This window comes from Macrobrachium rosenbergii, chromosome 20, assembly GCF_040412425.1.
Source record: "Macrobrachium rosenbergii isolate ZJJX-2024 chromosome 20, ASM4041242v1, whole genome shotgun sequence".
In the NCBI taxonomy this organism is placed as follows: Eukaryota; Metazoa; Arthropoda; class Malacostraca; order Decapoda; family Palaemonidae; genus Macrobrachium; species Macrobrachium rosenbergii.
The window spans coordinates 40902501-40926863 of record NC_089760.1 but is presented as its reverse complement, the minus strand read 5'-3'; the positions used below and the strand labels follow the sequence as shown (position 1 = coordinate 40926863).

The window sequence follows — 24363 nt, the reverse complement described above, 5'->3', positions numbered from 1 at the left end:
GCTACACGGCCAGAGCTGTGTATCAATCGAACAGTCGCGACCGGAACTATAACCCAAATTCTCCCGCGTTTTGAAAAACGGCCTGGAAGTCGGTCATGTGTTTTGTTGTTGTTCTGGATTCCCCTTCTGAAAAGTCTCACTCCAGCTGTTTCTGGGTTTTTTTCTACGCTGTAAAATGACTTCTCTAAGTGCACTGTCCTTCCGCCGACGATAACGACGTTCATTTTCAAAGCCACGGGAACTTCTGTGAAGTGAAGCAGCGTGTTCAATAGTGATTGCATGACTGCGCATGCGTTAAATCAGCCTAGGCAAACGGAGACCCTTGTCTTCAGTTGTCCAGTTTTGATGGCTTACATTTTGGTAGTGCGATGGTTCACAGTGCATGAAAGTTATTAGTTTGATAATGGTACTATAACAGGATTATTATTATTGAATTGAATTAAAGTGAATATAGAATTTAGGCCAAAGGCGAAGCACCGGGACCTATGAGGTCATTCAGCGCTGAAACGGAAATTGGCAGTAAAAGGTTTGAAATGTGTAACAGGAGGCAAACCTCGCAGTCGCACTATGAATCAATCGAGAGGGTGGAAAGTAAGATGGAAGAAAGAGAATATGATAGGAAGTACAGTAAAAGAAACGAAAGGGGTTGCAGCTAGGGGCCGAAGGCACGCTGCAAAGAACCTTTAGTGATGCCTACAGTGCACCGCATGAGGTGCACTGACGGCACTACCCCCACCCTACTAATGTACCTACTATTGACGCATACTGGTAGCGCATATTGAATACATAACTGTTCAATTTTTAATGCTCTTAATGTTGCAAATTGACGCCTCAAATACCATTGGTTTAGCATCGAGTATCTGGGTTAAAACGCAGGACAAATGAATACATGAAGACTTTGCCACAGATGAGGTAAAATTTCAGCAGTCGGGACCTGTTGAAACATTTTTAGTCATTTACTGCATTATATGTTAAACTTGTATTATGTTGAAAGTTATTCGATCCCTTTTCCTGCCGAGAGCAACCAGATTCGCTGAACATAAACACATATATATATATATATATATATATATATATATATATATATATATATATATATATATATTTATATATATATATATATATATTTATTAGAAATAATCAACACACAATCAAGTGCGGGAAAGAAATAAATTTCTGACTCTCATCAGGATCCAACCCAGGTCTTTCAATTGGCAGCGGTCTCGTCTTTCAATTGGAAGACCTGAGTTCGATCTGATGCGAGTCAAATTTATATATATATATATATATATATATATATATATATATATATATATATATATATATATATATATATATATATATATATATATATATATTGTTACGAATTCGATTTTATAACACACAATATATTAAACAAATGAGAAAAAAAAACATATCAAAACATATTTCAGAATCACAAGATACACAATTTATCTGTAAGAAATAAAGACATCTCAAAATCATAGACATCAAATCAAAACATACACATAATCTCATATTATAATATATATATATATATATATGTGTGTGTGTGTGTGTGTGTGTGTGTGTGTGTGTGTGTGTGTGTGTGCATGTGTAGAGTATAATGAAGATTTTCCTTTAGTTATCCGCTTACCATCTCGATCATCATCAACCTTTACATTCACTGTAGGATGTCGTAACATTTTCCTTCTTACGTAACAGAAATATTAAACTAAATCTTTGGTGAAAGCTCTCTCGAGTATTCTTTTGCTAGAACAATGGAACTGATGAAAAAAAATTATATTGAATGTCGTTGATTGGCCACTAGGTGGGCCCCTGTATATTGTCATATTTTTTTATTGCAGTTACTTACATACATTCACTTTATATGCGTACACATATTTATTTATACATAAATTATGTATATATATAGATACGTATACACATACATACTTAAAAAAACTATATGTATATACATATGCATCTGTATATACATACATACACATATATTATATAATAAATGTATGTATACTGTATATATACATATATATAATACATATTTGCTGTTAATAAATGTAGACGTGCTATAAGGAATTAGAAGGGAGACAAAATTACAGCGGTGGATTATAGAGCATCGGCCTAATTATCACTAATAATATCAATTACCTCTGTTCATATCACAGGTGCGTTCGTTAATTGAGATACTTTGTGCGTAACGAAGTGAGGTTGCCTCATGTCATTCATAAAGGTACTTCATTTTTGTTTTCCATTGAAGTTGTAGTTTATTTTTGCTGTCTTCAAATTCGACTCCCTTACGAAAGCCAATTGTCGTGGGGTGGTACATATTCTTTATTCCCCGTAGGGGGGTAGTCCCGCCAGTGCACCTCATGCAGTCCAGTGTCGGCTTTACTTAAAGTTCTTTCCAGCGTGCCTTCGGCCAGTAGCTGCAACCCCTTTCGTTCCTTTTTACTGCACCTCCCTTCATATTCTCTTTCTTCCATCTTCCTTTCCACCCCCTCCTAACAATTGATTCATAATGCGACTGCCAGGCTTTCCTCCTGTTACGCCTTTCAAACCGTTTACTGTCAATTTTCGTTTCAGCGCTGAATGACCTCATGGGTCCCAGTGCTTGGCCTTTGGCCTAAATTCTATATTCAGTTCATTTCATATTCTTTATCTATTTGTATATTAAATTATGCCATCGTCTTTGACAGAGGTCAACGTTTTACTGAACAATCGTTTATTGTGAGTTGTAATGTTCCATTGTAGCATTTAGGCCTAGGCCTATATTATGAGAGCTAAGCTTAATACTCGAAGGCTTTTAATTATTCTCGAAGTGAGCCATTTTGACGGAAATGCAGTGCTTGTTTTGGAAAAGGTCGATACCTTCTAAGGAGGAACATTTACGCACTTGTAAGTTAAAGTCCTTCTGGGCTTCTGTAGGCTCATAGGGCAGGCGCTGATAACACTTTATTAATAAGGCGTTGGAGTGAATAATGAAGAGGAGTAACGTAAGGAATTTGAGATGTCATTCATGTGTGCATGTTCAATTGGTGGCGCAGTATCAAAGGTCATTGGCATGCTCTTGGCGTGATTTGTGAAACAAATTGATTTAATATAGATGACTCATGAAGTAGGGCGAGGCACTCAATTCTTCTAAATTTGTATTTATATAAGTTGATTGTACGTTGCTTATGTCAGTAGGCCTATTATTATTATTATTATTATTATTATTATTATTATTATTATTCAGGAGATGAAACCTATTCATATGGAACAAGCCCACCCACAGGGGACATTGACTTGAAATTCAAGCTTTCAAAGAATATTATTATTATTATTATTATTATTATTATTATTATTATTATTCAGAAGGTGAAACCTATTCATATGGAACACGCCCGCCAAAGCGGCCATTGACTTGAAATTCCAGCTTCCAAAGAGTATGGTGTCCAATAGGAAGAAGTAAGAGGAGATCAATGGAAATACAGACGGAGATACCACTTAGTAAAAAAAGAAAAATTAATAAATTAACAAATCGATAACTAGGCAAAGAGTGTTTGACGTGGTAAAATCTGAGGAAAATTAAAGACGAAGATTTGAGTCGAATTAAGTTTTAGTTATACAGTATCTTTTGTTTACATGTGTTCAGGTATGTTTACATCCATCCATCCATTGCTTTGCAATCGTAGTTTTCCGAAAGAAAATCTTAAAATTAATATTCATGTAAAAAATGCGTCGAAGTTTCTTCGGCACAATCGAGCTTTCTGTACAGCCGCTACAGTGTATAACCAAGGCCACCGAAAATAGATCTATCTTTTGGTGGTCTCGGTATAAAGCTGTATGAGCCGCGACCCATGAAACTTTAACCACGGCCCGATGGTGGCCTGGCTTATATCGTTGGCAGACGCACGATTATGGTTAACTTTAACCTTAAATAAAATAAAAACCACTGAGGCTAGAAGGCTGCAATTTGGTACGTTTGATGATTGGAGTGTGAATTATCAACATACCAATTTGCAGCCCTCTAGCCTCGGTAATTTTTAAGATCTGAGGGCGGACGGAAAGACAAAGCCGGCACAATAGTTTTCTTTTACGGAAAACTAAAAACCTCAGTTAAAAAGCTCGACCGACGCAGCTTTAGTTTCCACTCGATCATGCCTGGGTGAGCGGGTGTTTGTAAGAGTCGTGGAAATTCTTCCCCCCACAGAAATTCCTCTGGTTGACAGGAAGTGGGTGAGTTGAGTGAGACCGTAGAAGACGTACGTATAACAGGAAGGTTAAAACACCCATCATCCTTGACAGTTCACCCACAACATGGTACGTAACGGGCTGACTGAAACGGGGCCAGGAGGAAATGGAAAGAGGAGAGAGACAATTGGAGGAAAGAAAAAGGAGTGATTGATTGATTGATTTATTCGTTATCTGGCGTGGCTGTATCGGTTGGTTATTGAGTGTGTGTGTGTGTGTGTGTGTGTGTGTGTGTGTGTATATATATATATATATATATATATATATATATATATATATATATATATATATATATATATATATATATATATATATATATTATATATATATTTATGAAGGTGGACATTATTCCAATATTTATTTTTCTTCTATTGCTGTAGTTTTAGTTCTCTCTAGAGTTAACAAAATGTATGAAAATCTTATTAAAAACTGGGAAGCGATAAGATTAAGACAATTTTTAAAAGAGACCATTGAGGACCCAACAGAAAGGGTTGGACTTGAAGCAACATAAGAGATAAACGGCCATTCTTGGGCTTTTCAAATTAAACAAAACAACGAAAGGCACTAAAATGGTAAATTCCTTACCCTCAGATTTGCTTTGCAACCTCAAGTATTAAATGCGCCGAAGTTTCTGTACATCATATAATCAAGGCCACGGAAAATAGATCTATCTTTCGGTGGTCCTGGTATAATGCTGTATGAGCCACGGCCCATGAAACTTTAACACGGGCCGGTGGTGGCCTGTCCTACATCGTTGCCGAAGCACGATTATGGCTAACCTTAACCTTAAATAAAATTAAAACTACTGAGGCTAGAGGGCTACAATTTGTATGTTTGATGACTAATAATCAACATACCAATTTGCAGCCCTCTTGCCTCATTAGTTTTAAGATTGAGGGAGGACAGGATAAAGTGAGGACGGACAGACAAAGCCGGCACAATGGTTTTCTTTTACAGAAAACTAAAACCTTAGACTTATAATCGTTAGAGAGGCTGTGCAGCTTAGAAACCTAAAATTGTAATAATTTTCTTTTTCCTTCGAAGGTGCAAGTTCTGTTTTCACTAGATGATACAGCGCATGAGCAATAAAGATCAGATTAAGTTATTATTAGCAAGCTCTATTTTTCTGAAATGTTGGATATGTTTACTAAATAGTTTGTGATTATACAGCTCTACCAATCCTTATCGTTTTGCAGCTATTACCCATTATTTTGAGGTGATTGTGGCCAGGTTCCCATAACACCAAATTTGAAAATAATAACAGTAGGAGAAAAAGACCCATTTAGTGAAATTCGTGTTTCTGTCATTTTGTTACATACAGTACACATGTTTACAGCAGAACAATTGACAAAATACTGTTCCTGGCTTACGATAGCTCGCTATCACCTGAACGTATATATATATATATATATATATATATATATATATATATATATATATATATATATATATATATATATATATATATATATATATATATATATAATGAAAATGGAAGCATGATTTTCTCCTGCTATCTATTGGAGCGTGAATGCTCGTTGACTTTTCATCAGTAAATAATAATAATAATAATAACAATAACAAAACAACTTAATATCCTTTGTCGTGAATCTCCGACCTGCAAAGGACCCTACACCTATCAGCCTAAGCAAATTTGTCAACCGTGTTGATCCACAAGTCTGACCGAATTCTGGCAAACAGAGCTGTGTCTCCTCCGCTGGCGGTTTCTTGCAGTCTGGACTGAGCGACGCCAACCCCTGTTGCAATTCCAGACTTCCTGTCATTTTTCTTCTTTACTATGATCTCTTGCTAAGCTGGTGACTTGTCTGTATGCTTTTCAAGTCATTCTTTTTTTAAAGAGAAGTTGCTGATTTTTTTTTTTTTTTTTTTTTTTTTGTCCAGACCACTGACATTTTGTGCATAGTTGTCTTTGGATGTATTTGCTGGAGGTAACAAGTTACCGTATCTTTGAGGAAAAAATTACTCTTAGTTACCTTTTGGCAAAGCTAAGTACTTTTAAAGTTATTTCTGGCCACGTAATTTTGGGGGGGGCTTATCTTTGGTTTTCACTGATTTTTTTCAAAAAGTTATGTTAGGTCAAGATACTGATATTTATTTGCCTCTGTAACCTTTAGCATTTCAAAATATTTTTGTCTCGAAGTTCAGAAACTTATTCTTTTCCCTGCTACTTGTGTGCTGTATACTATTTAAAAAAATTGAGTCAGTAAAAAAAGCAGGCAAAGGAACTTACGTGTATGAGAGAGAGAGAGAGAGAGAGAGAGAGAGAGAGAGAGAGAGAGAGAGCATTTGTCGAGCGGTCAGTGACTGGCAGCTATTCTGACGAAACTTTCATTGTCAAGGCTTCTTGAATGGAGGGTCCTCAATTAAACCGATTACCACAAACTTCTTTCCTAACTGGGTCTGCTCTCTTCGGCTCCTTAGGAATTTTTATAATATTGTTTATAAAGAGTTTTAACTTTGTTTGTATTATTTATATTATATATATATATATATATATATATATATATATATATATATATATATATATATATATATATAATTATAAATAATATATATATATGTGTCTGCATGTATATAATTATTTATTAGTCGTAAAAATAAGAAAAAATAAATCTAACAAATAATAAAAATCTAAAAGTAATCTATATAACAGGAAATAAGGAACAGTGAAAATAAGTAAAGTAAAATTTCATTAATATTGATATTATAATGAGATTTTGCAGAGTTGCAAAATATCATTATTAATTATGGTCTTGTGTAAACCATAGGGAGTTCATAAACTATAGTACCTCCCGCATTTCCCTGAGCTATCAAATGATTCTATTGTGGGACCCCTTCCACTCTCTGAACGATTGTCATCTTCACAGGCACCAGTTTTTGAAAGTCTGTCTGAAGTGTTTCCATCAGTCTCATAAACAATATGCCGTCATAATTCTTCCTTGGAAAACCGTACGCATATATTATAGATTTAACACGTCCGTCCAAACGGTTGTCAGCAGTTATTTCCTATTTTTTTTTTTTTGACAGCTGTATATAGGATTAGCTTTCTACTGTTAAAATATACGTCGTGCATGTTATGACATATTAGCTTTGCGTTGTGTTGTATTACTATATTTTCAAAATATAGTAGTATAGTACTGTATTTTTTAAAGTAAAGTAATAGCTTTGCGTTGTACAGTATAGTACCATATTTTTTAAATATAGTGCTGTATTTTCAAAAGTAAAAATAATAGCTTTGCGTTGTACAGTATAGTACTATATTTTTAAAATATAGTACTATATAATTTTAAAAGTAAAGTAATAGCTTTGCGTTGTGCAGTATAGTACCATATTTTTAAATATAGTACTATAGTACTTTTACTGCAGTACACCAAGGAGAAGCTAGGAAAGCAGTACACGATTCAGTGTAATAATAAGTTTGTACTTTTATTCACGTCATGTGCCAACTTTATATCATAAGTTATGTATTGAATTATACAGCATGTAGGCCTATCATGACAATGTTTGTATGCGAACAGTTAAGAGTGAAAACAGCGTTTCATCTTTTAAGCAATCATATAACACCGTTTCCATGGAGGCACTGAAGAGATTATAATCATCATAGGCCTAATTCTATTGGACTGTGACCGGGCATAAAATCTCTCGGTACTCTACTCCCATGAAAAAGTGAGATTGTGCTAAGGATAAGTAGTTTTAAGTAGCTTAAAGTTTAGGTGTTGAAGAGACTAGCCATGTGCTAGGATAAGTAGTTTTAAGTATCTTAAAGGTCCTGGTTTAGGTGTTGAGAAGACTACCCATATTTTGAAGATAAGTAGTTTTAAGTAGCTTGAAGTTCCTGGTTTAGTGTTTTAGAGGCTACCCATATGTTTAGGGTAAGTAGTTTTAAATACTTGATGCTCCTGGTTTGGGTGTAAAAAGGATCACCCATGTGCTCAAGATAAACAGCTGTAAGTAGCTTAAAGTTCCTGGATTAGGGATTTGTAAGGAGCTCGAGATAAGTAGTTCTAGGTAGCTTCAAGTTCCTGGTTTAGGTGTTGAAAGGGTCACCCACGCTGCTCTGATTTTGATTCACGGTGACGAAGCAAATTCGCGGATGTGCCTTGAAACGTAAGGAAGGACCTGTCTCCCCGTCAAGGTTTCGTGGTTCCAATGTAATATTCGGGTGTTCGGAATAATAATAATATAATAATAATAATAATGAAATCCACAATGGTTAAGTGCAAATATAGGCCTATATTAAAAGTATATTAAAACGTTTTGTATAATTTTTAATATATATTTACACTTACGTAACTGTGGGTTTCTTCACACCATTTTAGTGACTCGTGCGATTATGAGATTTTTATGAAATAATAATAATAATAATAATAATAATAATAATAATAATAATAATAATAATAATAATGTGAACAACAACTGTACCTACAATCACTGAAGTAGTACTATGACTACTTATAATCAATAATGAGGATAATACAAGCTATGTCAGTTTTCATGAGGGAAATGTAAGATTAGATAGGGCAAGCTGTAGTAACGCTGAAAATGATGGCGAGCACTGAGCAGGCAGGATTATTCCTGCCATGGTTTTCTGCGTGCAAGGACTTGATTCTTGTAACCGGCAAGCCTTCCATTCAATGGCATTTTCACATACAGCGTCTCAAGGCAAAATCAGCAATGAAAGACTTGTAGCTACGCTTTCTACTGCCTACTTGAATCTACATTTGTTACTAGTTTTAATATATTTGAAATATGAAGAATACTGAAAATAAAACGTCAAAAATAAAAATTATATTTTGACGTGAAACTTGCCAAAATTCCTGAAAGGTACAGACAAATGATTAAATGGTAAAAATAAAAGTTGCCAAAGGTTTGCGAACATATCTTCTGAGATGGAAGGCAAGGTGTTTGAGGTGGGTCTAGAGAGATTGGTTGAAGGTTGGGGAGGGGAGGGGTTGAGGGTAGGGAAGGAATCTTTGGGAGAGAGAAGGGGGGGGGGGATATCCCTGAAGTAGTAGTAGAAGGATCCACAAGACAGGAAACGGCTTCATGCTTGACAGTTCGGTTCCTCATCCTTAAAATCCCCAACTTCAGCCTTGAACACGCGTAGCCTAGTTCATAAATTCTTTATCATCATCATTACCGCCTTGTTTTATCAGCCACAGCTTTTTCTTTTGAGCTTTGTCTAGTCTGATGTTCCATAAAAGTCTATTTTTGTTCCCTGCAGGCTAGAATAAAAGGGAACACCAGGTTTGGAAGACCTGCCCACTTTTTATCCCTCTCTTGTTTTCGTGTTTTATTTTTAGCCTGCGGGTTTGAGTTCACGGCGAGGCAGGCTGGCAAAAAACAAGTAAACAATACACCGAAGTTTCTTCGGCGCAATCGAGTTCTCTGTACAGCCGCTACAACGTATAATCAAGGCCACCGAAAACAGATCTATTTTACGGTGGTCTAGGTATAATGAATGCTGTTTGAGCCGCGGCCCATGAATCTTTAGCCACGGCCCGGTGGTGGCCTGTCCTATACTGTTGCCAAATGCACGATTATGGCTAACTTTAACTTTAAATAAAATAAAAACTACTGAGACTAGGGTCCTGCAATTTGGTATGGTTGACGATCGGAGGGTGGATGATCAACACCAATTTGCGGTCCTCTAGCCTCATAGTTTTTAAGATCTGAGGGCGGACAGAAAAAGTGCGGCCGGGCAGACAAAGCCGGCACAATAGTTTTCTTTTACAGAAAACTAAAAACTGACCCTGAGTACGTCATATAGAATATCAGTCTGCAAAATATGACCCGAACGATATGATTAGGACAGTATTTAAAGCAACGTAGAATTGAATTTCCACTGCAAATTCTGTATTGTAATATAATTCGTTAATAAAATGCGCAGTTAGCATCTCTTGACTGCGATCTCCTTTCTTTTGTGCGCAGTTATGAACATCAGGTAGTCAAAGATTTACTTCTGTACATCAGAAACTTGTTCAGTACTCGAGAGAACCAGTGACTCACTTCGAGCGTCTTTGATATGATAAAAACGGTGATTTTACACACGATTTAAGACGAGGAGGAAATTCCAGCAGTGGAGGAACAAAAGCTCTGAGAGACGTGGCGTTAGTACCATCATCTTCATGGATTTAGGAAGTCTTACGAAAACTCTTCAGTGGGTTTACAGTCCTTTTTAAGGTGATATAATTTTGTTTTCTTTGCATTACTTTGAATAGTTTTATTGTCAGTTTACATTTACAGTTTATGTTGCTGAGGCAGGAACTTAAATTTATTTAGCAAAACCCTTAAACAATCACCTTGTAATTTTAATATTTATCTCTATTTTTATCTATTTACTTATTATCTTATCTTTTTTTCTTTTGTAATAACAGATCTCTTCTTTTTGTATTTACTATTATCTTCTGTAATTTCTTTCAAATAATATATTCAATGACCCCTTTGGGCTTCTTTCATATGAACAGGGGTTTATCATCTTAATAATAATAATAATAATAATAATAATAATAATAATAATAGGAAAGAATTCTGTCAGGATTTTCTATAAATATTCATTTCTTAATTGACTTTAGACAGAACTGCAATAATATTAATGATTTGAATTATACGACCCCCTCTGTTTTCCTAATCTCTCCAATTTATGCCGTGCCATGATAAATCAGTACTTTTATTTATATATGCATGTATAATATGTACCTTCATTAAAACAACAAAGTTGGTTTAGGCTTAGTAATGTGGGAAATCGTGCTGGCAAATGATTATTGTCGAGATACACTCTCAGTGAATTGAAAGAAAATCAGGAAGTGTCAATATATAAAACAATGATTAATGTATTATTGCTACATGGCTTTCTGGTAAAAATGTTAATTTAGATATTGGATTGTGAGGTGCCGGTGGCCGATTTCTCTCTCTTAGTTTTCTGTAAGAGAAAACTATTGTGCCGGCTTTGTCTGTCCATCCTCAGATCTTAAAACCTACTGAGGCAAGAGGGCTGCAAATTGGTATGTTGATCGTCCGCCCTCCAATCATCAAACATACCGAATGGCAAGCCTCTAGCCTCCGTAGTTTTTATTTTATTTAAGGTTAAAGTTAGCCATAATCGTGCTTCTGGCAACGATATAGGATAGGCCACTACTTGGCCGTGATTAAAGTTTCATGGGTCGCGGCTAACAGCATTATACCGAGACCACCGAAAGACAGATCTATTTTCGGTGGCCTTGATTATACGCTGTAGCGGCTGTACAGAAAACTCGATTGTGCCGAAGAAGCTTCGGCGCAATTTTTTTACCTGTCTTTTTTTACTGCAGTCACTTGGAAAACGAGCTCATCCATGAAGCAATTACAGCAGAACATGAGATTGACACCTTTTCAATCTTTTAATTGTGATTTTTTAAAAATGGTACTAAACAATTTCTGAGAAATGCAGAATCACCAGTTTCAACATCGTCTCGGATGAAAAAATTCCTTTGGAGCAGTGATTTGCAATTGGAAGACATTTGTAGTCCTTTCTCATGTTTCTTTTGGACTGGATTGGAATACAGAGTTTGGGCCAAAGGCCAAGCACTGAGACCTATGAGGTGATTTAGCGCTGGAAAGGATATTGATAGTACGTAGGTTCGAAAGGTGTAACAGGAGGAAAACCTCAAAGCAGTTGCACTTTGAAATAATTGTTAGGAGAGGGTGGATAGCAAGATGGAAGAAGGATAATATGAATGGAAGTATAATAAAGGAATGACAGGGGTTGCAGCTAGGGGGCCGAAGGGACGCTGCAAAGAACCTATAGTAATGCCTACAGTGCACCCCGTGAGGTGCACTGGCGGCATTACCCCCCTACGGGATCATGTTTCTTTTGTGTTGTGTCCTCTTCAGCCGTTCATTCTGGTGATGTAATTATTTTTGAAAAAATGTAACTGAACCTCTCCCTTCTGTCAGTAATTTGGGGTTTCAGGTTTTTCCAAACCACTCATGTTGAGACCACTTCGATCAAATGGCTGCAGTTGCTTCTTACTCCGCGGTAGGACTAAATCCAAAGCAGTTCGTTTGGTCAGTGACCTCACTCTTTCTGTAGATGCTGTTTCTGTCGCTGGTCTGTTGAGCAGCGGTTCAAACAGCAGTGGAGTATATCGAGACATGATACTCACGAGTGAGAGTGCCTTAGGCTGAATAGTGCCCATGTAACCAGTATTCCCAAACATGCACTTTGCCCTTCCACAATTTGGGTCCTAGATCTCTGGCTGAGTTCTTATTTTGGTCTTATACATTTTCGTATTTTTTTAGTCCTGTATATTATATATATATATATATATATATATATATATAATCAGTTTTAGTTGTTTGATATTAAACGTATTTGTAGGTGCTTTGTTTTCTTTGCATATTATGGCCATTTCATTCTGCGGAAAATGTCTAGCAAGTTCGTTCATAACTGTGTGCACGTTATAAATTAATGTTAACAATAATAGTAATAATAATAACTCTCTTCATTTACTCTGTGTAAACCCTATGTGTATTGATGATTTATATACAGATATCTAAGTACAACTTGTAGCTTCATATTATTCTGTTCCCTATCCTGTTCTCTCTCACCTTCACACATGTGGAGAGAGAGAGAGAGAGAGAGAGAGAGAGAGAGAGAGAGAGAGAGAGAGAGAGATGACATAGCGAAGACAGGAAATAAAGTTGACCAAGGTACTACATGAAATAACCGATTTACAATTTATCGTCCGCTTGTATGAAGCACAATACTCGACTTTCTGAATGTCGTTTTATATATCATGGACGAAAACCTTTACAAAATCTGCTTTTTTATATGTGACGCCTCGTGAATGCCTGACCTTTGCCATTGTTAAGAGAGAGAGAGAGAGAGGAGAATTTTATGCCTTTAATCTCCTAGTGATGTGTAACCTTTGTTCCCTAACGTTTACCGTTATGAACGTTGTAAGAGAATGAAACTTGTACCTATTTAGTACACAGAGAGAGAATTTTATGCCTTTAATCTCCTAGTGATGTGTAACCTTTGCTCCCTAACGTTTACCGTTATGAACGTTATAAGAGAATGAAACTTCAGTTATGGTATCTATTTAGTGCACACACACACACACACACAGAGGGGAGAATTTGATGCCTTTACTATCCCCAAGTGACGTGTAACCTTTACTACATAACGTTTACCGTTATTAGCTTTAAAAGAAAAATTAAACTTCAGTTGTCGTAACTATTTAGTACAGAGAGAGAGAGAGAATACTTTATGCCTTTACTGTCCCCTAGTCTAGTGATATGCAACCTTTACTTCATTACATTTACCGTTATTAACTATAAAAGAGAAACGAAACTTCAGTTGTGGTAGAGAGAGAGAGAGAGAGATAAAGGCCCTTGCCGCTAAAGAAATGACTTTTTCTGTCCCTTCTTTTTCTGTTTCTCAATGAATTGAAAGTCATGGGTCCCGGAGCACATAACTGTCGTGCCATAGTGACAAACAGAAACCCTGTCTATCTCTTGGAGAGTGTCCCCCGTCTTATTTGTTCTGCCCAGATAAAAGGAAATCCCCAGTAGAGCTGCCACTTACCTCAACAGGTGTTTGAGTCCTAAAACGACTTAATGAACTCTCAGGAAACTTTACAGTTCTTTTACGTACAATGAATTTCTCTCCATTCTGTCTCTCTTAATCTTCGTGGTAGTTGTGCTGTTGTAACTTTTTAATGTTAAGAAAAAGCTATATGTAAAAGCATAGACCTATGAAAAATTCGTTTTTGGTTTGAATTTAGTAGTTTCTTTAGTCTATGTATCGTAGACCATTCCTCAGTGAAGTTTCCCGGAAGTGATTCAGAAAATGTCGACCGAAAAAAAAAGATAAAAACGAAAATTTACTGCATATCAGAAATATCTGGCCTGTTTTGCTAGGAGCAGTAGACTTATGAAACGTTCGTTTTTGGTTTGAATTTAATGGCGTATTCAGCTTCCTTAGTCTACGTATCGTAAACCATTTCCACAGTGAAGTTTTTCCCAGAAGTTATTCAGTAATGCTGCACGAAAAAAAAAAAAGACAAATACGAAAATTAACTGAATGTCTGAACTGCTTTGCCAGGAGTTTAGGCCTATGAAACGTTCTTGTTTGGTTTAAATCTGTTGGCTTCTTTGTTCAATGTATCGTAAACCTTTTTCCACTGTGAAGTTTCCCCGGAAGCTATTCATAAAATGGAGAACGAAGAAAAAAAAATAAAAAACAAAAATTAATTGAATATCTGAGATGTCTGGACTGGTTTGCCAGGGTCCAACTCGCACATTCTGTGGGGATTTTAAAGCTGAGTGGTGGAACCAACAGCAGACACTCTGAGGCGTTTTATAAGCCACTTTGATCATTCTACAGTTTCGTATATGAAGATGGAAGGAACGTGTACACACATTCGCAAGCGGTATATAAAGACCGCAAATAGCTTGGTATATATAAATATTTTTTTAAATATTTTCAAATGTTAAGCAATTGGTATGGAATTCACCGTAGACAAAGTCACGCATGTGTGTGTGTGTATGTATGTATGTGTGTATATATATATATATATATATATATATATATATATATATATATATATATATATATATATATATATATATATATATATACATTCAAACTTTTATTGCATCGTATTCGTCAAGTACGTATTTTCAGTGGTTATATTCCATACAAATGGAAACAGAAACTCTGAGGATATTATATAATTAAATATGTTTACATTTAGTGAAAATGAACCATTCTGTCATTCATTTACATTATCAGTTCACTCGGTAATTTTGAGTATTGCTAAGATTATACAGCAGTTGAGGATATTTGTTCATACAAATACGAGTTGCATTACAGCTCTGTAAAAGGCGATGAAAGTCACTTACCTATTTGGAGAATTCAGGTTTTATTGTCGTTTACCTTTACAATCTATAAATTTTAAATGTGTAGGAACTATTTTTTTTTTTTTTTTTTTTTTTTTGTAGCTTCCAGCTTTGCAGAGAGTTTTTATTTTTTCCTATAATAAACACGGACTGCTCGCATATGCGTTGTTAACTTCTGAGAATTGGATCCCAGTTTCATGTAGGAATTTAACATACAGTAATTTTTATAAAATTTTTAACTTTTTTAATGATTACAAACTCACGTGCGCCAATCATTTACTGTTTTGGTAGCAGCTTAATTATTCATCTGTGACTAGCCTGGAATAACGGGAAGTAGTGGGCCTGGTGCAGTACCTCAATTTAAGGTAATTTATCAAATGAAAGGCTTAAAAGCATTCTGTGAACGTTTACCTTTTATGCATGAATAACATACAACTTAGTTTAGCTACTTACAGCATGATTTTCATCTTCAAAAATAAAAATATCTCCCTAAGATATAGCCTAGGCCTAATCTTAATACAGTGAATTAATTTTTGTGGCTGTTACACATTATCCAGTTGCTCTAAATATGTCATTTTGTTTAGTCAAAACTCCAGTTTATTCAATAAACGTCCTAGCGGGCCGCAGTACTGAATGCTGTTGCAAATGTTGCACACGCAACTGCAGTGACGAAGCACTTGACGGCGGATTATGTGCTGAAAGCCGTTGCTGGGTCTTGTTTTTCCTCTCCACATCCTGTCTGGAAAACTTCAGACTTCAACCCTGGAACATCGGGCAGGAGGGATGATGATGTTGGTAAACATCACTTCTGACTTCTGAGATCGTTCCTTCAGTTTTCTCAGAGAAGGAGGAGACGAACACAAACGGCAGTAATTGTTGTGGAGACCACTTTTTATTCGTATCTTTTACGAGACACTAAGTACCACTGGAAATCTTCAGCCTGGAAAGGTTATTCCAGAAGCTTTTTAAACATGTAACTTTTTAGTTAGTTCTTTATCATATAACAGACAAGATGGTGGGTATAAAACGTTATTTTAAAGCCACTCATATTACCATTTCATGGTAATGACATCCGAATGATATAGCAAAATATCTTAATGGAAAACTCCAAACTTCAACCCTGGAACATCAAGCAGGATGGATGATGTTGGTAAACATCGCTTCTTCTAAGGATCGGTCTTTCAGCTACTTCAAAGGAGAGACGAGCAAAAACGTCGGTAATCGCTGTGGAAATAATTTTCATTCGTGTCTTTATCGAGACACTAAGTACCAGTGGAAATCTTGAGCCAGGAAAGGTATTCCAGAGGCTGTTTAAACATTTAACATTTTAATTAGTTATTTATCATATAAACAGACCAAATGCTGTATGTAAAGCGTTATATAAATCTTAATATAAATCCACACTTATCATTTCATGATAATTACCTCCGAATGACATAACAATATCTTAATTTAGGTCGCGAATAATATTCAGTTTTGTAGTTATTTTTTATGAACTGACCTTGCCATGACGCTGCAAGTTTTTTTTCGTTATTCCTTTTTTATTTTCAGATTTGTTCTCTCTCTCTCTCTCTCTCTCTCTCTCTCTCTCTCTCTCTCTCTCTCTCTCTCTCTCTCTCTCTCTCTGCTTAATTAGCTTTGAGTTTATAAAGACTTGTGAAATCTGAGGGAATTATTTTTTTCCACTGATTTATCACCCTTTGTGCGATTATTTAAGTTTTATTATGTTTGTTAGTCGATAATTCATTTCTGGCACAGAATTTAAAGACCGTTGCGAGAAGTATGCTTTTAAACTTGTAAAATATGGAAAATCTTGACAGATTTTGTCTCAACTATAAAAGAGACAGTGCGGCGTTCCAGTTACTTGTAAACAATAATACATTTATAGAGCATCAATGCAGATAAGCATCAGAGAGAGAGAGAGAGAATTAGGCCTACCTCTGTAGCAGCGAAACTGAAATACAGCTCCTCACTTTTACTATTATTTCTTTTAATTCAAAGAAGTGAGAAGGCTTTTCAACTTTAGAGTGAAAAAAAAAAGGGGCGCGAGAGGAACTAGCTTAGGCCTAAAAGCTTTCCTGTCGGTGCCGCGAGATGGAAGTCGATACGTGGGTGCCACTTGAGAGCTTTACTTTCTTTCACATTGTGTAACACACGCCCACCTTTCCCTTTTGTTTACCCCCCTTCCATCCACCTCTACTCTTTGAATGCAAAGCCATTATAATCTCCCTGCTTTTGTTTCTTCTCTCTGTCGTTTTGAGGAATTTTCCAGTCACGGTTCCCAGAGCCCTTTTTGCGTAGATCCCCGGCTCAGATTTCGTGGGGAGAGAAGGGTTGTCCCATTGTTTTTAGGTTCCCAGCATTAAATTTACATTTCCTAGACTCAAAAAATAATAATATAGAGGTTTGGTATTTTTCTACAGTGGTAGCTAAGCTAATGCTTCTCGTTCTCACATTTTCATATTGTACCCTGGCCTAGTAAGTTATTTTTATAGTTTCATTTATGATTAATGTTCAAACCATGCTCCGTAATCTGTATGGAAAGATACCAGAAGCCAGATTTGCTAAATGCCATTTCATTAATTTACAGCATGAGTGGAAAGTCTTTCTGGCACTGATACTGATAATGTCAGGGAGGCGAATGACTGCATGCAAAATAGGATTGAAAGGTACAACATTTAGAGGGTTAAAGGGTTAAACATGCTACTGATGACACTTCTTGATATATATATATATATATATATATATATATATATATATATATATATATATATATATGTGTGTGTGTGTGTGTGTGTGTGTGTGTGTGTGTGTGTGTGTGTGCGTGTATGTGTATTATATATATATATATATATATAATATATATATATATATATATATACACACACACACGTTTGTAATTAGATACAATCTTTCATAACGCACTGTAATCACCTTTGTAGTGTAGTCTATGAAATTATTATTATGCACATTTTCCTAGAACTCAAGTCTTTGGTTACAGGAAATAAACAAAAATTTTTAATCTTTTCAGCAGCTTGATATGTGATGTAGTACATAATTTCGAATATATTTATTTAACACTTATAATTTACAATTCTTTATTACCCATTAAGTGGAAAATGCAGTTCTGGTCATGCTTTCACGTGGTAATTTTCATATATTTTGACCTGAGGTTTGTGCAAGATTTCCCAGTTTTCCCAGGCACTTGTTCCGAAGGGTTTTTCCAAGTACATTTTTTCTCTGTCACTTTCTCCCTTTTGGAAAAAAAATGTGCACTTCAAGGTGTCTGAAAGTATATTCAATTTACAATTTTCTCGACCATGAAAAAATGTGAACGTGTGAGACTAATTAGCATTTCAAAATATAAGAAGTGGTTTCGTTCTCCTTAGATATATATATATATATATATATATATATATATATATATATATATATATATATATATATATATATATATATATATATTTTGAGAAGTATCCTGCCCAAAATGAAAACGTTTCCTGATGATAAATGAAATCAAAGTACTGTATGGTTAGGCCTACATTTACAAATGCCTATTTCCTAACACTGACATAGTGAAGACATTATTGTGTCAAGGCACAGCCGAATAATATAAACGAGAATCCGGTTTTTGCCTAACCTTTAAAACACCAAAGAACTAAAAAAGGAAAGGAAAAAGTTCGGGGCAGAATGAAAGTGAATCTGGTTGAGGAAAAAATTGAACCGCCTGCAGATGCCGCAATCGTATCCAAAAGAATATAAAGAGAAGAAAAAGCTGAAACTTAGGATTTAGTAGACTATTGGGTGTCCCGCCACAAAAACTGGTCCATGTATTCTTTCGTTCTCTGTCACCCGCTATACTGTGCCTGTCTGAGTTGTGTGTGTGTGTGTGTGTGTGTGTGTGTGTGTGTGTGTGTGTGTGTGTTGAAGGAGGTTAGTGATCTTTTCCAGTGACCTTAGCCAAGATATAAGATGAAGCACAGGTTGTAATATTACGGTCTTGCAATTTTCTTTTACGGCCAAAGGGAGCTTTTGTTAAGATGATAAATATTCCAGTTGTAGACTAAGAGAGTATTTCCACATCTCCCATCCCTCCAGTCTGAATAATTAACCGAGAATGACGAATTAAATGAAATATGAATAGTACTGATAGGTCTAAATACACTGTATAAAGTAAATTCCAGTCAGTCTTATAGGCCTACTATAGTTGTCATCATTGTTCGTCAGTGAAATTTTAATGAAGTGACTTATTTCTTAAACGTACATCGACAAATTCCTTTCTACTAAAAGAGTGAGACGTCTAAATGCCCTTTAACTGTATATCTTTAACTGTGAAGATAGCTGTCTTTGCCAACCAGTTTTTATACGGTTTTACAGTGTTCATCGAACAAATCAAATCAGGAAAGTAAAGCTCCAGATATAATCATCAGGATGATTTCTGTATGAAATTTAGTTCAACTTTTGATAGGACAGATACTTCAACTTTTGACTCTTGACTTTAGAACTCCGTGCATGGTTAGTCTTGTTTTTCCGTCTTAACCATTCTGTTGAGAGAGAGAGAGAGAGAGAGAGAGAGAGAGAGAGAGAGAGAGAGAGAGAGCGTTTGCTGTAAAATGTGTAAGACTAAAGCTGATCCAATAAGCCGTCGGCAACAAACATTATTATCTCCTTTTGCAACTCAGGAGATAACACGTGATGTTCGACGTTCCAGTTCTACAGTAATTTACTTACCATGAGGAAACATCACATGTCATCTAATGTACATAAACCGTGATGTAATAAGATCTGCGTTACATAATGAATATAGTGATCAATTTGGAATACTGTAGTGTCACTGAGTTTCATTACTTGAATTGCTCGATCTTAGAGGAGCGTGGAATCTTGTGGGAAACGCGAAAAATTGGCTGAATGAACTGAAAATATAAGAACACGCCCCCTTGCGCATTATCTTCGTCATTTATCTGGTTTTAAGTCGTGACTTGTCCCTGTAGGTTTTTAACATATAAATTAATCTTAGTCATGCATTTAGACTAGCCGCATTTGCGCCATTTTACCAGTTAGGCCTAGTCACAACGAGGAATGGCCTCCAATAAGGTAATTTTTCGAGCAAATATGTTCACAGGGGCGAGATCTCCCTCTAATCATGGGTCAGTTTCGCCAGTAAAAGGATATTATGACGACAGAAACTGCGCTTATCACATGGCACCGACTCTGGTCTGTATAGGCCTAATCGTCAAAGGTTTCACTGGTACTTGAAAATCAAATTTGTATGTTAAGAAGGAAATTCGTAAATGATATCAGTAACTAATCATCTCGAACTTAATTTTGTTGGGTTTTTAACACACTCAGTTACTACAGCGAAATTGAAACCAAGAACGGCAAAATTATATCACATGAGCTTAAATAAATGTGAATGCCCACGTATGCAAGCATGGGATCTTATGACTGGGCCGTATTGACTAAAATGTAGCTTTTTCTCTCTCTCTCTCTGTTGTAGTGTGACCTCTAATGAACAAGTATACGACCTTAATGTTTTATTTTTTTTATTATTCAAACAGGGATGATGTGACCAAACGAAATGAAGCTGTCTCTACAATTTCTCGCGGTTCTTTTGCTACCAAGTCGCATCAGTATTCCCTCCCATAAGGTGAGTCACCTTTATCAACCTCGTTTTGAAGAAAAAAAAAAAAAGCACAAATAACCTAGTACAGCTTCAACCGTGGTTTAATGTAAAATATTCAGGTACAGTGTCGTCTTTTAAAAGATCCTTATAAGCATCCACCCATCTAAGCGAATTATATACTAAATTTAGCCTATTGGAAGCTAGAAATTGAAAAGATCCTTATAAGCATCCACCCATCTAAGCGAATTATATACTAAATTTAGCTGTTGGAAGCTAGAAATTTAAAAGATCCTTATAAGCATCCACCCATCTAAGCGAATTATATACTAAATTTAGCTGTTGGAAGCTAGAAATTTAAAAGATCCTTATAAGCATCCACCCATCTAAGCGAATTATATACTAAATTTAGCTGTTGGAAGCTAGAAATTTAAAAGATCCTTATAAGCATCCACCCATCTAAGCGAATTATATACTAAATTTAGCTGTTGGAAGCTGAAATTTAAAAGATCCTTATAAGCATCCACCCATCTAAGCGAATTATATACTAAATTTAGCTGTTGGAAGCTAGAAATTTAAAAGATCCTTATAAGCATCCACCCATCTAAGTTGAATTATATACTAAATTTAGCTGTTGGAAGCTAGAAATTTAAAAGATCATATAAGCATCCACCCATCTAAGCGAATTATATACTAAATTTAGCTGTTGGAAGCTAGAAATTTAAAAGATCCTTATAAGCATCCACCCATCTAAGCGAATTATATACTAAATTTAGCTGTTGGAAGCTAGAAATTTAAAAGATCCTTATAAGCATCCACCCATCTAAGCGAATTATATACTAAATTTAGCTGTTGGAATTAGAAATTTAAAAGAGTATAAGCATCCACCCATCTAAGCGAATTATATACTAAATTTAGCTGTTGGAAGCTAGAAATTTAAAAGATCCTTATAAGCATCCACCCATCTAAGCGAAGTATATACTAAATTTAGCCTGTTGGAAGCTAGAAATTAGTTGAGTTGTGTTCTAATATCCTTTAGTAAGATTTTCTTACAATTACGGTTTAGGAAAAAAAAAAAGTAACATTCGGCTAGGCACAATATATGGATTATTGTATTTGTAGTACAATTCTTCTCATGTATGAGAGAGAGGTTTCGTCTGCCCTTCTCTCCTTGTCAGCACTTTCCCGGGTCATGCATTATGAGAACATCAGTGCTGTTCATGGTTTGGTAAATTTCTTGGTATGATTATTTTTATTTATTTATCACCTTTTCCTATAACTTTCTCTCTCTCTCTCTCTCTCTCTCTCTCTCTCTCTCTCTCTGCACGCTGATTTCCCTTTGGAGCCCTCTTGGGTTTATAGTCTGCTGACTCTGTCCATATGGGTTTTCATCTGAATCTTTAAAGAAAGAAAGAAAGAAATTGGATGTCTGATGGCATTCTAACTAGCAAGGGATGTAGTAAAATTCTCTCTCTCTCTCTCTCTCACTCAACGCCAGACTGCTCAGTCATTTTCTGTTGCATCTTTTCTTAGATAGACTGTATACACTGAAGTCTCACAATGGTCTACAATGAGTTATTAGGAGAAATGATTGTTTTTTTTTTTCCTAAATAAAGTTAAAACAAATGCATATTGCTGTACAGTAATTGTAAATAAACAAAAGTGATCTTTTGTTTTCCATGACAATATGCATGTTTCAGTATTCAACGGTAAACTTAGACAAGACAGAAAAAAATATTGTCGAAACACGTTGCTTCGTAGCCATATTGGAACTAAACACTTTAGTTTGTCTTAGCACGCATATCTCTTTATTTGTTTCTTAACTTTACTGTGACGTGCCTTGCTTAAGAATAACTTATCAGCACTTAGAATTTACGACATAATTACAAGTAGAAAGCTCTAGAATATAAATACTGAAAGGTTTACGAGAGTATTACCAACTGAGAGTAGATGAAGCAGATTAGAAAAGAAAGAAACAAAGAAGAAGAAAGTCCAGAGGGAGGGATTGTATCTAATGGCGACATAATTACGCTGATCTATATATTGTACCGCTAAGGGCTTGGTTGGAGAGTCAGACAGCCTAGGGAGGGAGTGGGGGAAGGGGGTGGGGGAGGTGTTATTAACGGGTTGGTTTGAGGCCGGGAGGAGAGGGGGAGGGGGCGTTTGCAAGATGACAGTTTCTCTGGACAAGTCTGCATGGTGTTTTCATACTCCGTCATTCTTGTGTCTCAGAGAAACTTGTATTACAGTTTTCTTATTAATTTTTGAGTATCCTTTCCTTCTTACGTTAGATTTTGTTTTGATTAATCTTTCCTACTTTTATTACTTTTCTTTGCCCTATTTTTAGAGTTGTAGAGAAATTTATATTCCGGTTTCAGGCATTCTTTGAAGTATTCTTGCCTTATGTTGCTTTTAAGTATTCTTTCCTACATGTATAACTTTTATTTGACTATTTTTCCCCAGTAGGTATGCAAAAACCAGGAAGATGATTCATCAGAGTGAAGAACTGATCTAAGTGTTAAATATTTCCTAAAATATATTTTTGTGCAATAATACGATCTTAGAATGCATTTCATTTGTATTTAAGTGAATGTATTATGCTTCACATGAAGACATTTCTTTCCTATATTGTGATTGAATGTATGATTGTTTTCCGGTATGTATTGAAGGGTGAAAATTATTTTTTACGACTTACGTCTTCACAAGGGATATCGTAGCACTCTGCGATCTTCTGGTAGAGTTCCTTGACATTGGTAAACCCTGAGATAATGCCAGTGGGCGAACCGTGAGCCTGCTGGCAGTGGAAGACGAGTTTAGGCCTCGTTACAGGTGGTTCCGGGGGCGTGGTGTGACCGTTTGTGGGCGGCCTGGAGCCCTGTTGGTAGTGGGTGTTAGTGTCGTCCACCCCGTTAGTCTTCTTGTTTTTGAAAAGTGGCATGATCCCTCTCTCTCGGCTTTGCCTCTCCTGCAACTATGAATACACACACTTTCGAAATCACTTTGTGACACACATGCGCTCTTTCTCGGGCGCGACTTATATTGCACTGAATTAGCTACTGACGGAGACACAATAGCACCTGGAGGGATGTCTATGGGGAAATAGCACACGAACCGGAAGGCCCCGGACGTTAGGTGACCACTCGTTTCGAGTCCTCAGCTCTGACTGACTGTGTACCGCTGCTGAGGCCGACTGGCGGTGGGGCGGAGTTCCGGTATACACTGTAGTTGCCCGGTCACCATTTTCACAATGTTTCGTTCACACGGACGCTTCTTTGCCCCCATAATTAACCATCTTTATGATTGCAAGACGTCAATTTATAACACCATACTCTTTAAAAAACATAGTTACGCACTGTAAAGAGATCTAAGCATCATTCATCCAGATCTTTCTTTCCTCGAGGGAAAGAAAATGCAATCGATCGATACATTGCGAGAGAAATCAACTATGTGGATGTGAAGAGAGCAGCTGTGGCGGTGGGAATTGAGACTGGATGAGCCAACCCTTCATCGCTCTCCAGGTAACACAGACACACACATATACACGCACCTAACCCATCAACATCCCTTATTGTCAATTTTTTAACCGCACAAATGACACTCGGCCG

General features: G+C 36.2%; 1 protein-coding gene and 1 long non-coding RNA gene across 2 annotated transcripts in view; one reads left to right on the top strand and one right to left on the bottom strand.

The window, feature by feature from the left end:
* Positions 1-23956, bottom strand: part of kermit (PDZ domain-containing protein GIPC-like protein kermit) — a 105751-nt gene extending 81795 nt beyond the window's left edge. The window contains exon 1 of the mRNA XM_067122653.1: positions 23454-23956. Coding sequence (XP_066978754.1) covers positions 23454-23696 — 243 coding nt within the window. The 5' untranslated portion in view covers positions 23697-23956. The remainder of the gene's footprint in view (positions 1-23453) is intronic.
* The window catches only part of LOC136849309 (uncharacterized), a 153695-nt gene that overhangs the window by 88731 nt on the left and 40601 nt on the right, over positions 1-24363 (top strand). Inside the window, exon 4 of the long non-coding RNA XR_010856287.1 lies at positions 20697-20785. This is a non-coding gene — a long non-coding RNA (uncharacterized lncRNA). The remainder of the gene's footprint in view (positions 1-20696; positions 20786-24363) is intronic.